The sequence below is a fragment of the Carex rostrata genome, chromosome 3 (genome assembly GCF_964058835.1).
Source record: "Carex rostrata chromosome 3, lpCarRost1.2, whole genome shotgun sequence".
In the NCBI taxonomy this organism is placed as follows: domain Eukaryota; kingdom Viridiplantae; phylum Streptophyta; class Magnoliopsida; order Poales; family Cyperaceae; genus Carex; species Carex rostrata.
In genome coordinates this window covers 1,376,058-1,393,784 of record NC_135920.1, presented here as the reverse complement: position 1 = coordinate 1,393,784, position 17,727 = coordinate 1,376,058, and the positions used below count along the sequence as shown (strand labels likewise).

Sequence of the window (17,727 nt, the reverse complement as noted above, 5' to 3'; positions counted from 1 at the left end):
AATACATTCATTTTTCAATTTTTTTGCCGCTTGATTTGATACTAACATAACTTGAAAATATAAAAAGTTTGCATGTAAATGCATCACTCATAAAGTAAATTGGGTTGAACGGTTTGGATTCACCATTTGAACTAGATTTGATAGGTTTTGGAGTTGGTGTTATATAGACTGAAATGACACTAATGTTATATTAGCCATACTCAAATAAACAACAAAAATAAGTACTTAATATGCAAAACATAGCAGTAAAACTACACATACAACTATACAAGAGATAAATTAGTTTATTGAAATGCCAAGTATTTTACAAATCAACGCATATTTTATTATCAATTTGCAAGGATCCGATTCTATCTTCTTCTTTTTCAATTTACACGAATGCTGACGTGTATTTTTCTGTGGGAATATAATTTGCTAGTATTGTGCATCTCTTCTCTTGTATTACAATATGTAACATGTGAAATTAATATTCAGAAGTCAGAACGGGTTAATGTGACCCTCTACGATTCATGGTAGTTAAAGTCGTCACAGAAATAACGAGCGCCGTCAATAAATGGCGGCTCTGAAAATTTAATTTGACTGGTATATTTGTCACAATTCAAAAAAAAGAATATTTTTTAAATGAAGTTAATTAAATTAAATTTTTATTTTCCAAATCCGAAATTTTTTTAAGTTACCATCTCAATATTTCAAAATTATAATCTCACTATTAATTTCTTCAAAATTGAAAACTTACATCGTGCGCACTTTGATCATGCATATGAGTTTCTTTTGTTTCACCATTAATTTGAAACTCGCACCATTATGCGCAGTATCCTCTGCAATTTATCACCGGCTGACATGTGAACTTATTCGGACTCCGGATCCTCTGCAATTTATCACCGGCTGGTATTTTTGTCCAAATGACTTTAATTGGACAAAGTCTCATCCAAAATCTATTAGTATAAACTAGCATCTTGCCCGTGTGTTGCAACGAGGATATATTATAAGATTCAATAGAATATGAAGATACATTTTTATTTGACATTCACATAAAATTAAGAAAAAATATATTTAAATAAAAATAAAAGACACAAATGAAAAAAAAAATTCAAATAATAAATAACAATTAAATAAACCACAACAAATAAAAAATGGATCAAATATAACATGAAATTTTTTATTGAAGTATCATTACAATTTAATATCTAATTTTCTCCACAAACAAGACATGTCATTAAACGATTTAGAGGATAAATAATCTATAAAGAAACAAAATTGGAAAATATATGATTAAGTGATTCAAATAAAAATTTTCTCTGTATATATATTCTTGATGGAAATTATTTTAACAATGGAAATTTATCTACAAATAATTTCTCTACACAAAAGTTTTAGATATTCTTCATTTTCTCTTCAAATTGGAAAGAAATGATTGTTTCCATTAGCACAAGATCTTTTTTTTTATGTAAACATCTGCACAATATTTGTTATTCATCTATTTACAAAGATACAGTAGTCCTAAATAAAATTCGAAAAGATATGATGATTTTCATTTTCATTATTAAAATTATAGAGGAAGAGTAGAATTGAAACGGAGGAAACAAAAAAAATAAGAAAATAATTTAATTGCAAGAATCGAAGATATCTCTAAGAAGAAATAAGGAAATAAATTGCTAGAATTCATTCAATTTTAATTGTGACAAATGTAGCAGTTTGTGTGGCAAGTATATTTTCAACTAAATTTAGACTTCTACACATAAAATAGATATATTTAATCAAAAGAATATAGATTATGTGATTGGAGGGTTGATATTCAATTCAAAAATTCATCTTTTAATCTCAGTCATTAACGGATCAAGACAACTACGTACATAATATAAAAATAGAGATTTTTAGATTTAAGGAGTCATTTAAATATATTTGCACGAATCACAATGCAAATCAGACGTTTAATCTTGACTTTGGATGATGAGGCTTTTTCCAAAACCCTTTGGACAAAACCCAATCCCAAAAGGTAAGGTACTTGGCTAAAAAATTTACTTATTTATCGGTGTTGGTATTATTCGTTAGTAAAGAATACTATAATTTTGTAGGTTTTAAAAATAGTGTTTGGATTTAAATGTGTCGTATTTTTTTAATGTCTCATTCATATTTCAAAATTTTATTTTTATTTTTAAAATCCAAACTAATTTGGATCGCTCAACATGGTCTCCATATTAATATGTGTCAGGAGACTGAATTTTATATTTTTCAAAAACTTTTGCTATTTTAAAAAAAAAATAGATACAAAATTATTATTTGTGAATGACTCAGAATTTCAAAAAAATAATAATTTTTTACCTATCTAATAATATAATATAGTAAATAAATTCCAAAACCTACGTTTCCATAGTGTCTTTTTGAGAAAAAAACAAAAAATTACCAGCCGTCCGATGGGCCTCTCTCTCTCTCTACTAGTCACATGCTCTCAACAACCACTCTATCTTGCTGAGGAAAGATGATTAATAGGCTACGCATCCCAAAACTGCTCTTATCGGGTCTAAAAACAGGCAAAGTTGGTGATGATCTCTCTTACGAAGGAAGTTCTATCTTCAAAAACTAAAAACCGGTATTGGGTGAGATGGATCCGAATCCTAATCCGAATCCGAATCCGATTAAGGTGAAAAACTGTTACGGTATTTCAAACATTCCGGTAGGCAGCAGCGCAGAACTGCAAGAGAAATTACAATGGTCTCCTCCGTACGGTCCACGTGAGCCGTAACAACCCAACCGATAATAGCTAGAAATTTATCAAAGCACGGAGCATGCGCCCTTTTGGATTTTTGTCCACGTATGACGACACGCGTAAAGTAGACTCGGTCCAGAGACACGCGTAACTCAGGCAAGGAAAACTTCGCTGGAGAAAAGGAATTTTTCTCTCCTATAGACCTATACTTTGATTTGATCCAAATTTAACAAAAAGAAAGAAATTGTGATAGCTAAGAGCCTCCAAGATGCTTACATTAATATCATGACAGCTAATTTTTGGGTTGGGAGTAATTGAATTCAAATTGATATTCATAAAAGAAATATGAAATATCTAGAGTTCTTTTTTTTTTGATAAAAGTGGATAAAACCACCGATTTCTTATATAAAGAAACCTACAATGTCATAGGAGTCGGTACCAAACCTCTGGTACCAGATCATGTAAGAAACAAGCTACAAATGTAAAACATACATCCAAAACAATACCAAATGCAACATAGCATCTAACCTAGAAAAACAAAGATCTCCAACTAAACACACAAAAACTAAAATATTGCAAAACAACCCTTTATAAGCAGAAATCGCCAAAAACAAAACCAAACTGAGGCTACTCTTCTATTACTTCACTTTGATGCATGTTTTGGTCGGATCCAGCGATAGGCAGCAACCCCCTGATTACCTCTTCCTGCCCATGCTGCCCCATCTGCAATGATGAATTCACATAATATACCACAAGTTGGTCAACATTAGTAGGAAGCAATAAAGATAACTTCAATAGTGAACCCGAACACTTATTATTCACCCAAAAATACGCTAAAGCTATAATTTGAGCCCCTACTAATTTGGAATTTGTTGTAATCCCTTGGAAACATAACTTATTCCTAGCTAACCATACTGACCATAACACTGCTCCTCTAAGTAATTCTACCAATAACCTATCTTTCAAAGAAATATCTTTGTCAATAAACCATAATTCATCAATAGTTGAATAATCAAAAGAAAAATTGTTAAAATTAGCTATCCAATTCCAAATACTTCGAATAAAAGGACATTGCACAAACAAATGATCTATAGTTTCAGCTGCACCACAAAACACACAAGACACATCCCCTTGCCATCCTCGTGTACTCAAAGTCACCCTAGTAAGTACACTTTTTTTCTTAACTAACCATAGAAAAATTTTGATCTTAAAAGGAATATGTACCATCCATAGAAATATCTAGAGTTCTAATCTGATACATTATAGTGTGAGTTAGCGCATGTGTTAAATATCTTTATAAGCAATTTTTAATTATTGCTTTTCATTTTTCTGAAATAATATCAAGGCTTGATATTATTCGTTAGTAAATAATATCAAGGAAATCTCATTGTCATTGTTAACAGATTTTCAAATTATTAGTCCACCTGTTTTTAAGGATTACTCTATGCACCAATAATTGCAATCAAATCAATACTTGAGGTCGAGGTTGAGGTCACTGCCAAAAATTCAAACTCAATAGTTCTTACTATTTAGTGAATTTAAAATATATCTTTTTTACAAGCCTTACCGGTACTAATTAATTGCCTCCTGAATTTTGAATTTTTATAAAATTTTATAGGTTCGGACCGACTTTGCTGCCTTGGAATATTTTTTGCCACTCTCTAGAATTCTAATTTGTTATTTAGATTAAATTTATGATTAAAATTAGAATACACTGTTTGAATTATGATTGATTATTAGGATTAGAAGTTAGATTATTGAAAATTACAAGTCAGAGCATTGTTTTTTTTAATCTTGTATCTAATTAGCTAATGAGTTTGAACTCTATTAGTTATTTAAACCGGATTCACTATTTTGATGTCCCTTGATGAAAATTCTGAATTCACCCCTGATTTTTAGGTTAGTTAACATGTAATTAACTAATTAGTTAACATGTAATTAACTAATTAGTTAACATGTAATTAACTAATTAGTTAACATGTAATTAACTAATTAGTTAACATGTAATTAACTAATTAGTTAACATGTAATTAACTAATTAGTTAATTATAGAAGATCGATTGCTATCTAAACCCATTAAGTAATTAATTAATTAATAAGAAAAAAATGTATTCAGATATATAATGAATTGGTACGTTAAGTATAAACATTTGGGATGCAGAACATTTAAAGGTGCAAGAATAAATTCTTATTTTTGGGGTATATGTTTTACTTTGTTGAATGGATTTGGGGGATTCCAACCATTTAATTAATTAATTTGTTAAATGAAAATAGGAAGGTTAGTTACCGTTTTTACGGATTAGGCGGGGGGTGTCGGTGGTTTAGTGGACAGTCAATGTGACAATGACTGGAGATGGATAACTATTCCGGTGTTCTTTGCATCCCTGATGCCACGTGTCATTTTTATTTATTTATTTATTTATTTTGCGAGATGGTCACATCACATTAGCGAACCAATTTAAAAATAAAACGGGCTTCACAAATCACAACCGTTATAAATTAATTAGCATTTTCTGACCCGCCCAATAGATCTTCATAATTTGAACTACTGTAAAAATTCAATTCAAATATTAAAATTTGTCAAATCGTTAGATCTAGATCGGACGGTGATGATCCTTAATTGCTTTAAAGAAAGATGAATATTGATTATTTACAAAGAATTTAAGTCAAATTGATGCCAAAATCGAAGCAATATTATCTTTCAGGACCAAATCAGTTTGTTGTTCTAAATTTCTCATTTCAGTTCCGATTTTGTATTAACATTTCTTTTCTCATACTTGTATTATTCATGGATTTAACAAATTTTATGATTAATACATAATTCACATCCTTATTATTTAAATTAATTCATCTATTTTATTTAATTATATCATATTTTGATATATATATATTATGAATGAATTGTTTTGAATTATAATAGCGATCACAATTTTAGAATCGGTCAAATTTCCCAATTCTGACTTTGTTATTATGGTTTTAATTAATTTATATTATATATATTCTTAGCAACAATTAAATTAAGGTTTAAATACCACATAGCATATATATTCATTGCGGTCGAGCATTTTTATAAAAGATATATTGCGGAAAGCGACATTATTATTGACATAATTATTAAATAAAGAAGCAGGTTGCCAAGCAAGATTTTGGGACCTCTACTTGCCATGCATGGATGCAAAAGATATGCTCATAACTCATAATTAATTAGGCCCAGCAACATACACCGGAAACTCCTAACATTATAGATTATATTAATTAAATAATTATATATATGCATGTGGATGTATGATTACTCTTTAGAACATTAATTAAAACTACAGTAGGATGAATTCATGTTTATAGCTGTGTTTGGCAACCAGCTTTGTTTACAGTTGTATGTATGTTTTTTAAAACACTTGTTGTCTCATAAATCTTATGTAACAGTTACTTTGTAACTCTTTAAACAAATGAAATTGCCTACTTTACAAAAAAAAAAAAAAAAAAAAAGTTTATCTATCAATCTGTTTTATTTGGTAAGGATCTTGTACTGTTTTTTTGTTTTGAGGGAAGGATCTTGTACTGTTATGATGCATCTTTCTGCTATTGTTTGGTGCCAACCAATTTAGCATGATTTTATAGATAACATATACCAGTCCTAGTACCAACCAACTCATCTACCTAAAATCAAACATACTCACTATTTGGTACCTCAAATTAAAGAATTTAGGAGCCGAATTTATTGTAACATTGGTTCACAGTTATGCATTTATTGTGACACTGTTTTGTTCTACCATATTAAAATTTTCATGCAATCCATCTATTTATCCTATATTATTTTTAAATAGTTTCTATAAATAAAAAAATTCTGTCCTGCCTGGGCTCGGTGTTGCTACTTTTATGGACCGAAATCATCCTTACTATGATATTATTTAACGGTGAGCTGTCACGACAACATGATGATGTGGCTTTGTGGAGTGAGGAGGGAGCATGCATGGAAATCATTCCAAAATTAATAAAAAGCAAAGAAAAGAAAAGCATCAAATGGGGGTGAACCAGTAAATAGAAAAAGGAAGCTGTTACATAGTAGGAGAGTTCTGATACGGATGATACCTTATTCATGACTTAGCACTTGTCTTGTTCTTCATTTTTCAAACATGCATGTCCCACATTGGAAAGAAAAAGGAAACCATGCTAGTTTGGCTCACAACTTTTTTTATTTTCTAGAATTATATAAATATAATATAGAGCATTAGATAGATTGTCTATATATATTCTTATTTTTATAGGAGTCAAAATTTTATTTTCGGTTTCTTTAGAAAATTCTGAAGGAACTGAAAACAAAAAATTACATTTCTTTAGTTTAGGGACAAATCGGTTATAACTTCGATTTGGAAAAATAAAAATAAAAATAAAAATTCTGAAAATGAAGAGACAATTTTTTTATAATTCAAAACTTGGGATTTAAGAAATTAGCATGATATGTTGTAGCTAAAAAAAATGATGAAACAGCCAGGTAGCAATTAAACTTAAATTAGCAAAACCCATTAATTAGTACATTTTGATTTCCATTTTTTTTTTTTTTGGAAAGAAGAACTTATCTTGTAACTATTCTACAGGGGGTCCCATATTTGTATGATTGAACTTAGTATGAAGTGTTTGGCAAGGCATATGATTTGGCCTCCAAGGAGAAGGAGAAGGAGGCAGTGGTCTGAATTATATGCATGACTTTGCATAGTTAGTAGTTACATCACATGCAAGTTTGGTGAGGTCATTTAAAACTACTAGCTATATCTGGTATTTTCTCAAAAAGAAAAGAACACACTGATAACTACTATTTTGCAAAAATGCAAAGTCATTTGTCATGTATCATGATAAAACTTTTTATTCTTACATTTTTTTCCTTGTGTGTTCTTCTCCTCCTTGAATGTATAATTATCATTTGTTATTGTCTGTTGGTATGTATGCAGATTGAGAATGTGTCTCTATAAAACAAACAATTTAAAATCCAGAATTTAAATGTATCATTTGTTACATTTTTCCATTAGTTTTTTTTTTCTATGTTTTCAGATAGCAAAACAAACAATTTCCAAAACAAACATTTAAAATCAAGAATTTCAAAACATATATAGCAATTTAAACTAAAAATTCATGTATACTAATTTATACAAAAATTATACAAATTCATATTGAGCAGTACAAAAGTTAAATTCATATGTAAACTAAAAATTTCCATTAAGGACTAGAAGAGGGGACAAGTGGGTGGTTCTTTCCTTTTGGTGCCAATAGGTTTTACAGAAGGTAATATAAAGATACATGTTTTAATAAAGAAAGAGTTGAATAAAAAGTTGAATGAAGGACCTTCAAAAAAAAAGGGAAGAGGTGGATATATAAAGGACCTTCAAAACCGGATGAAGAGTTGGACGATTTCGTCCGACTCTTCATTCGACTCCTCATCCGACTCTGACCCTTCATTCACCTCTTCATCCGGCTTTGAAATGATCAGAATAGAGAGAGAGAGAGAGAATTTTTTTTCAATAAATTGATCAAAACGGTGCTGGAAGGAGAAGCACAATATTTACAGAGGATAGCATGAAGATACATGTTTTAGGATTTGTCAGAATCTTCCTTGTTCTCCTCTAAATCTTGCTAAGAGAGGAGAAGTACAAATTAACTTCCAAAAATCTCAGATCCGGCCTCCAAAAACATGTATCTTCATATTATCCTCCAAAAACACTTTAGCGCAAAAATCAGACCAATTAATTGGGGAAATGAAGCAATTCGCATGGGAATTCGAGATGTAGGTAATCGATTATATCGAACCGCTCATCTTGATAGATTTGTGATTCGAAATAATTGATAAACCTAAATCTCCACCCATTAATTGTTAACTGTGAGAGGGAGAATATAAATTGATCAAAACGGCGCTTGAAGGAGAAGGCACTTTATATAAACAAAACCCTAAAATAACCTTTCAACACGGCTCTTTATTAAACGTCTGTGTAGCTCTATCAAGGATTTCTACACTGTTATTTAAACAAACATCTGTGTACAATTTCCACCTTTCTACACAGCTTGTTATTAAACATTCGTGTAGCTCTCTCAAGGTTTTCTACACTGTAATTTAAATAATAAGCCGTGTACATTTCCTAATAAACGTCCGTGTAGCTCTCTCACGGCTTTCTACACTTATTCTTTAATAAATATCCGTGTAGAGATACCACAGATATTTTAGGCACCCAAAAAATTACAATTTTTACACAGTTTTTATATAAAATTGTCAAATCCGTGTACAATATGCAATGTACAATGACCATTTTTGTAGTAGTGAACATTGTAAGAAAGAAATACAAAGGAAATTATTTGTGATAAGGAAAAGGAACTGATAAAACCATCCAAAATTGAAACCTAATGAGACTAACACTAAATTAGGAGAAATTTGGAATCATTGAAGCCCATAAGAGAAACCTGGGCCTCCAAATATTTGTTTGAATTATTAATTTTACAAGAGACAAATTGGGATTTCAACTTGACCCAATACATACCAGTTCCCCTAGATGTTACCTTAGTAAGAACTGAGGCCTAATAAGCCTCTTTCATTTTTAATTTTGTCAGCTTGTGGCCTAATAAGCCTCCATAAAGCCTCCATTAATTCTATGTCACCTAATTTGTTCCTTTTTCCTAACATAAAGGGCTAAAAGTGGTAGTGCCAACAGTTAATACATATATTTTTCAAGTATGATATGTTGCACTGGTATCAGGTCTGACAGAAAAATAGGCATAAGTTATTAAAAATAGAATGTTTAAAAAGAGGAGGAATCATTTGACAATGGTTATTTTGACTACAACCAGTAAACATTACATTTTTTTCAAAGAAAAAGGAAAATAAGATCAATTATGTACAAATAACTCAAAATGAATATTTCCAACAATTGGCATGCGGTAGGATTGTTTTGATCATAACATAATCCATGTAACATAAGAGATAATTTTATTAAGACAACAGCAGAAATATTCTTTGCCTGCACATTATATCAATCCAAAACTCTGATTTTTTTTCTGAATAAATAAACAGATTTGATCACTTGTAGAAATCATACCAGATCTAATTATAACTAACTTCTAAACGAATCATGACACACTTAATTTTGTTCTACAATAAACCCGATCCGGCAAGCATGTTGTCTCTTAATCCCTTTACCAGATTATATCTCTCAACATCATTCTGATACATTCTCTCGCTTTCTTTATCTAATAAAACTGCACCTTCTCCCCCCATTTTCTCAAAGTCCCATTGCATCCCTTTTTCCATGTCGAGTTCGATCAATTGCAAATCACTATCATCTCCTGAATCAATTTCCCTCTCGTGCAAATTTTCCTCTTCACCTTCAAACTCTCGTTCATTGCAGATTTCACCTTTTTGAATCTTTGCATTTATAAAGATCTCCAATTCATTTCTCAGTTGATCAATAACTTTATTTTTCTCTTCAAATTCAAGACTGCTGCTTTCCCCCCTGCACATGTTTTCATTCTCATCCTCAAGCTCTCCTTCATTGTCAATTTCACCATCCTTTTCTGAGCTCAAATACTCCATTTCATTTCTTGATTCATTGATTGCCTTCTCTTGAAATTTGAACTGAATCCTCTCTTCATGAAAAATTTCATCTTCCCTCTTAAACTTCTCTTGAGTTGCAATTTCGCACTCTTGTTGATTTCTAGAAACCAAATAAGCCTCCAATTCATTTCTCAATTCATCGATCGCCATATTTTTCTCTTCAAATTGGCATCTTGCCTCTGATAACTTCATCTGAACTCTTTCCTCCCTCCACTCGTCGGCAATCTGAAGCATCTCTCTCTCCTTGTCTAGCTCTACTTGTAAAATTTCTCTTTCTCTCTCTAGCTCATCTTGCAAATTAACAGCCTGTCTTTTCAATTCTTCAACTTCGGCCCGGTCCTCTCCAATCCCTCTAACCAACTCCTTACAGACCCGCTCAACTCTCTCTCTAGACCGCCTTTCTCTCTCCAACTCTCCAGTAGCCTCCAATATGGACTTCTCCATTTCAATCAATGCCGTTTCTAACCTCTTATTCAGGTTCTCAGCTTTTCTCCTTGCTTTTTTCTCAATGTCTAATTCCTCTATTACCATTTCAAAACCATGTAATATCTTCTCCTTCTCTCTCTTCCTCAAAGTTTCTTTCTCCTCCAATCGGTTTAGGTGCCTGCGGGCCCGGTCAAGTTCCGAATGTAGTGCTGACAATAGAGATAGTGTAGAAGATTGCATTTTTTCTGGGCCCAACAGGTGGACAAGGGCTTTTAAGATCTCTCTTGATGCAGTTAAGCTGTTGTTTAGATGTTTTAATCGGTGGTTTGTGTTTTCTCTAACTGAAGTTTGCGGAGAGAGGTGATTACAAGCTTGGATCTGGCAAACAATTTGAAGAGAAACCGTTCAGTTAAAAAAGGAAACGTTCCAACTCAGATTTGCAAAGTTGACAAGTTAAAGCTGATCAAACCAGCAGTCGGGTCTGTGGTGAGTCCAAAAACCACCGATAAAGATTTGATATGTTTATCCTTTACTAGTGTGTCTAAAAAACAAACAATATATTTTGTGCCCATTGCAAGTAAACCAAACATGAGGGATTTAAACAAGCATGTGAGGCCCACTACTCTTAATAAAGGTGTCTACCATTCATCTCAGAAACCCTTTTTTTACTAACAGCATCTATCAGTACATGCATGAATAGTGTATTGCTGTTTTATAGTTGTTGTTTTTTTTACATTTTCTTTTGTGCAAAGTCAAAAGTGTTGGGCAGATGCTGGTAAGGGAATGAGAACTCTTTGACAAAAGAGGAACACAAATAATTCAAGACCAAGAATTGATGGGATTATTTGCTTTCATGGTACCACTGATACACTATAATCCAAATATCCAAATTTATTTTTAAAAAGAGTATTGCAAGGAGAGCAGATTGGGCCAGTACCGGGCGGTATAGAATTGGTGCCTACCAAAAACAGTTGGTACGGTTCTAAGTGTTGGTTACTTATTCTCCCATGAAATTCCTTTTACCTGAAGCACCCTAAACTTTCAGCTATTACAAATAGAAACACAAACTTCAATATACTTGATAAAGAAGTCCTCTAAAAATTGAATGCAAGTGTAAAGGTGTGCTGTTGTGTGTTACCTGCATTGCATTAGTGCGGTTAGAATGCGATGATCGGCTCCTTTCTTCTCTGTGCCAGGAATTATTATCTTTTCTTTGATCATTCTCAAGTGCCTTTCTTCTATGCCTTTTTATTTTATAGTAACTTGATATCTGCATTATAATGAAAAATTAAGGTAATTTCATCAATACTAAGGAAAAATAATATTCTTTTTCTCCTATTCGTGGAATTTAAATTCAGAATATAAATGTTTATATTAATCAATTAAGAAAACTTTTGATGTTTCCTAAACTAGTATTATTAAATAAATTATAAGCTTTAACTATAAACACAAATTGAGAATTGCAACTCACATCTGAGACGCTATTACGGGATAACTCGGAGCAATCTCTATCTTTATTATCATTATTTAATTGCCACAGCACACTGACAAGCTTTCGAGCCGAGATGGGTCCTTCAAACCCATCGACTACCTCTGGAGATTGATAATTCTGAGAAATTTCAGGGGCATCTGTGCAAGACGACCGGGATCCACCATTGGTTTTCCACATAGGCGCCGGTGTGGCGGCACCTCCTCTTCTGTGAATCAACAGTGGGCGCTTGATTTTGATCTTTGTAAGAGATGATGACGTGGCAGATGAGGATGATAGGCCCCTCTTTTTCAACTGGGCTTGTCCGGTGTTTAGCATTCTTTCATTGGTGGTGCGTTTCCTACTAGAAGAAGAAGTATACAAGAAGAAATTGAGTTAATGATTCACCTTTACTGCTAGTTGCTTCTAATTTTTTTTCTAAAACTTATTTGATTCTATATCAAAGAAAAAGAAACAGGGGAGGCAAAGAGTTGCGCAAGTATATTCTTGTAATAAAAGAGGAAGAAAAGGACCGATACGAGAAAAGATTGAGAATACCAATGAGATAGAAGTGCGCAGGAGACGAGAAAGATACAGGCTTTAGCAAAGAGTAGCCTCGGTTGCTCCAAAAGAGACCGTCTCTGTCATTTATGATTCTCTGTTAGGAAAAGAAAGAAGGGAAGGAAGGTTGATGGAGAGAGAGAGAGAGAGAGAGATTAGAGATTTTAAAAGGTTATTGAGGAAATGGAGAGCAGAGCAACACTATTATGTGCATTCAATTGCACAAGTTACAATACCTGAATTGATCCGTTAGTTAGAACTAGTTACCAAACATCAATTGAAAGGTAATTTTTGGATCATAAAACTAATACTTTGTATTTTCTTAGGAAAACATTGATACATTTGTATTAATTGTCGTAACTTTGTGATATTTTTTTCATAATAAAAATATATTTGATGGTTTAGACTTTAGACCTCTTTTATTTTACATCTTATTAAATGATAACTTTAATATAAAAAAACTTTAACTTATTAGATTTTGGCAACTTATATTTGAATAGAGGTGCTATCGGGTCGGGTAAGGTCCGGATACTATTATTTTTGAATCCGTACTTTAAAAGTGTTCGGGTCTGAATTTTGAGCCATATACTTATTAGTTTCAAATCAGGTTAGGTTCGGATCCAGATACTTATCTATCCATAGATATTTCGAGTTCAGTTTTTCAGTTCTGGGTATATAGATACCCATAACTTGTTTGTGAATTATTGGGTCCGGAGCGGGTCCAGATCCATAGTGGCTACATGTCGCAACTCATAAGCATTTGAAAAACCTTTACGTTTAAATATAAATATAATTTTTTAAACATTTCACATAATTTAAATTAAAATATGTTCCAAAATATTGAAGGTGAGATAATTTTAGAAAGTAAAATATTGAAAATGGTGATTTTATTCTATTGTTCCAAAAATTCATGAATAAAATATTAATACCATTTTGTTTCAATCAGCGAAGAGAGTAATACATTTTAATAAATTTGATTTCAATGGTCTTTGCTAAAGAGTAATAAATTTCATTCAACAAATTAAAAAATACTACAAATGATTGTCTTCTTATAGTTATTAATATATGTTTTTTATTAAATAATTATAAAAAATGGTATTATCATTTACCGGGTATTTATATGAGTATCGGGTCGGATAATTAAATCAATCACATATCCTATCCATTATAGTATCGGTTCCGATTCAGATCCGGATCGAATATTAAATTATTAATTTTGTAACTGTATCCATAATTTAACCGGTTATATTTTTTAACCATACACTATCTAAATTAATCTGATTCGAGTCGGTTCGATTCCGGATCAGATTCGGGTAATCGGGTAAAAATAGCACCTCTAATAATTTGAATTTGTTGAACCTTACCAATAAATCTATAATATCATCTATAATAAAATGGAAAATTATTAATACGAAGTATCTTATTGTATAGTTATTGATAGAGAACCAGAAAAATGTGAATCTGATTATGAAAAATATAAACCCAAAAAATTATGTAATGGGATGAAGTAATTAATACTGGCATGATTTTTTATTAGTGTAAATAGCATTTTATTTGACTTAAGATGCATGTATGTACATTAAATATATATATTAGGATAATTTTCTTCGGAAATCTTTTAAACTTTTGATTTGTTAAGTTAATACACAGTAAACAAAACAATTATCCAAATAACAAATTTTTGTTCAGGTAAGCAAAATATTATTAATGTTAGTGAAATATATTTACATTATTGCATTATTATATTTTACGAAATGACATAATTTAAAAAAAATTAGAAAATAATTTATTTCATAGTATAAACATTAATTAGATGATAATTTATAAAATCTTAAAAAAAACATAGAGACCTCTTGAAGAAGTAAGAACTATCACCCTGTAGTTCAAATCAGGAACAAAAATTCCAAGTGTATGCAATGTTAGATAATAACAGATAAGAAGAAGGCGCACGAGTGGGGGTCCTATTCCTCTCCATTACTTGGCATGTCTGTCCGAGGCGCTGCTTGCACCTCGTGCACCGCCGTGAAAAATGCTTCCAGTACGGATCCTCTATTGCCGCACCTTACATGCACCATGTGCACGGTGGGCTCTCAATTATTGACACATTTAAGGACAGTACAACAAAATATTGAACACATGCCGAGTAATTATTACTTTTAAAGAGTAATTTATTTGTGGTGTTTCTTAACCTTGCTAACTCTTTAGCGAGTTTTACTTTAAAAATTATCATATTTACTTTAGGGATCGACTAACAGTACCCCCATATCAGTCTCCTAAACGTTTCCTGCACTAAAAGACAAATAACTTTCGACAGGGGACCACTAACTGACTCCAATATCTGATATGGGGGTATTTATACTCTGAGTTAATAGTCAAAACGTATAGTATTCATACCTACGAATGTATAGTATTCATACTTATTATCAGAACCATTCGTCATATGTAAACACAAGTTGGAGGGGACCAGTAACGACCAGGGGGGCATTGACGTCTTGGGACAGCCTGAATTGGGGTCCGCAACCGTCTGAAAGTGACATTTGCCAAGATTGGGGACCACTACAGCGAATCTATATATTATTCATATCTAACTAAAGAAGTATTCATATGTAAACAAATGAAGTATTCATACTGACGATTATGAAGTATTCATACATGTTTGAAATAATTTATACAATTCAAAATTCAAAGTTAGACCCTTCTTCTTGAACACATCTTCTAAGAAATATTCATATCTAACTAATGAAGTATTCATACATGTTTGAAATAATTTATACAATTCAAAGTCAGACCCTTCTTTCTTGAACACCTCTTCTAAGAAATATTCATATCTAATAACATGAATGCATATCTAACAAACGAAGTATTCATACATGTTCGAAATAATTTATATAATTCAACATTCAAATGTCAGATTCATCTCTCTCACCCCACCTCTTCCAAAAAGTATTCACATCTAACATGAAGTATGCATATCTAACAAATGAAGTATTCATATCTAACTAATAAAATATTCATATGTTCCATTGTAACAACTTTCGCTGGGCTAGCATGGTGCACCATGCTCTCCTCGCCGAATCTTGACGGTGCACCACTCTCTCCTCGCCGGATCTTAACAGTGCACCACGCCGAGAAAGAGAAGAGGTTGTGAAGGCCGTGAATAGCGCGATTTTTTTTTTTTTTTGATCGGGAGAGAAAGAGGGATCAAAACAGTTAGAAAGACTAACCATAATGGAAGAAATAGTTACCATAAGTAGTTAATGGTCAGGGGGACTGTTAGGGGACTAGAATGAGGGGGATGAAATCATTACTCTTTACTTTAAACTATAAATTTAAACTATTTAAACCTATCTTACTTGTCAAAATTTTCGAATTAATTTAGTATAAATTCAAGCGGTCAAAAGATGATCAAAATTGAACGCAGTAAAATTAACTTATAAACTTATTTTACCTCTTAACTTTATACTAAATTAATTTGAATATTTATAAGAGAAAATGTAATGTTCCCGGGCTACAGTAGAATTCTAAAACATCTTTTTTTTTTCGTGAGTATCAAATAATGGAGAAATGATAATATTTTGGTACGGCGAGTTGGTGTTTTAGAAAGTTACTATAAACAATTTTGTTTGTTCTCTAAGTAGATTTCATTAGGGATCTAGTTTTTTGTTTTCTTTTCTTTTTATGGCTAAATCTTAATTCTTTAATTATTGATTGGTACAATTATGAAATCTCACTTCACAACATAATGTTATTTTCAATATATAAGATGAAGAAAATTATGAATAATAATCATTCTCTGTTAGAACAATAAATCTCAGTTTATTTTAAATTTTTTGTATTGATGTGTAATTTTCTATATAATTCAAGAGTAAAATATTATTGGTACTATAAAATTAACTTCCATACATAACATGAAAATTTTATATAATGAACCATATTTTCATTCGACCTCTATAATTTGGAAGTATGACTTCGTCTCTGATCTCTGCATAGGTTAAACTGGGGCACACCCAGGATCCACTGTGGCACCATGTGATTTGCTCTTTTGGAATGCAATTCACTGTCATCCCAGTGTCATTTTATTTCATTATCATGTTTGGCAAAAATGGTGAATGTATAATGGTAATCTTTGATTACCTTGCCACAACGATTCCATAATTCACAACTATTGCAATGTCTATATTAAGGTGGACTTTTTTAATTCCCGCTTGACAGGAGTTACTCCTTTTAGAAAAATATTTATTTTTGAAAATAAAAAAAATATAATTTATTTTCTTAATTTCCAATAGCTATTGCAATCTATACTAAATCAATCAAACACTGTAATTATATATTTCCTCGAATGCTGAAAGTGATAACCATTTCAAATCAAATATGGTAACAACACGTTACTATATTGAATGACATTCCTTAGTGTTACATTTACTGGAATTACGGTATTTAGATCATGAAATTATTCTGGCTTCACTGTAACTTATATTCTCTCACAAATCTCAATGCAATCCAACAGTGTAGAAATCATCTCACTCAAAAATAATGATTTAGCCAAGATTTCTATTGTCCTTTAGAGAATATAAATTGCATGAATGTCAAGTGTATACTCTTAAAGAGCCTGAAATGTGTATAATCATACTGCATTGAATTTAAAGATGTAATCTTATAATTTTAACTGATAAAAATTGGACTTTGTATGATATAATAATCATTTAATAAAAAAAACACAATCGTTGCCTCATAGTCATATACTAATAAAATAACATCCATTATATGAATTTTATGGGAAATGAATCAAATTATATGGTCAAGGATATATATAGTTAAGGAATATATTTTGCAAAACAAATATTTTTTTTGTACACTTTTTTTCTCTGGAAGTAATTCTATATATGACATCATAATATATGTTTAAATTTTAGAAATAAATATATTTATTTATAAAATCTCCCTTCTTTACTGAATTTCGCATGAGCAAACGGC

General features: G+C 31.3%; 1 protein-coding gene across 2 annotated transcripts; it reads right to left on the bottom strand.

Annotated features, from left to right (window-relative positions):
- Positions 1 to 9,661: 9,661 nt before the first annotated feature.
- Positions 9,662 to 12,901, bottom strand: LOC144552153 (uncharacterized). Of its 2 annotated transcripts, none has more exons than XM_078300270.1 (4): positions 12,751 to 12,901; positions 12,196 to 12,556; positions 11,863 to 11,994; positions 9,662 to 11,102 (listed from the first exon to the last, which is right to left on the bottom strand). In XM_078300270.1, the coding sequence occupies exons 2-4, from the start codon at positions 12,529 to 12,531 to the stop codon at positions 9,837 to 9,839; spliced, it is 1,734 nt and encodes a 577-aa protein (XP_078156396.1). In that variant the 5' UTR covers positions 12,532 to 12,556; positions 12,751 to 12,901; the 3' UTR covers positions 9,662 to 9,836. The 2 variants fall into 2 exon arrangements, with proteins under 2 accessions (XP_078156396.1, XP_078156397.1); XM_078300271.1 differs by having other exon boundaries at positions 12,196 to 12,553; positions 12,751 to 12,890.
- Positions 12,902 to 17,727: the final 4,826 nt, after the last annotated feature.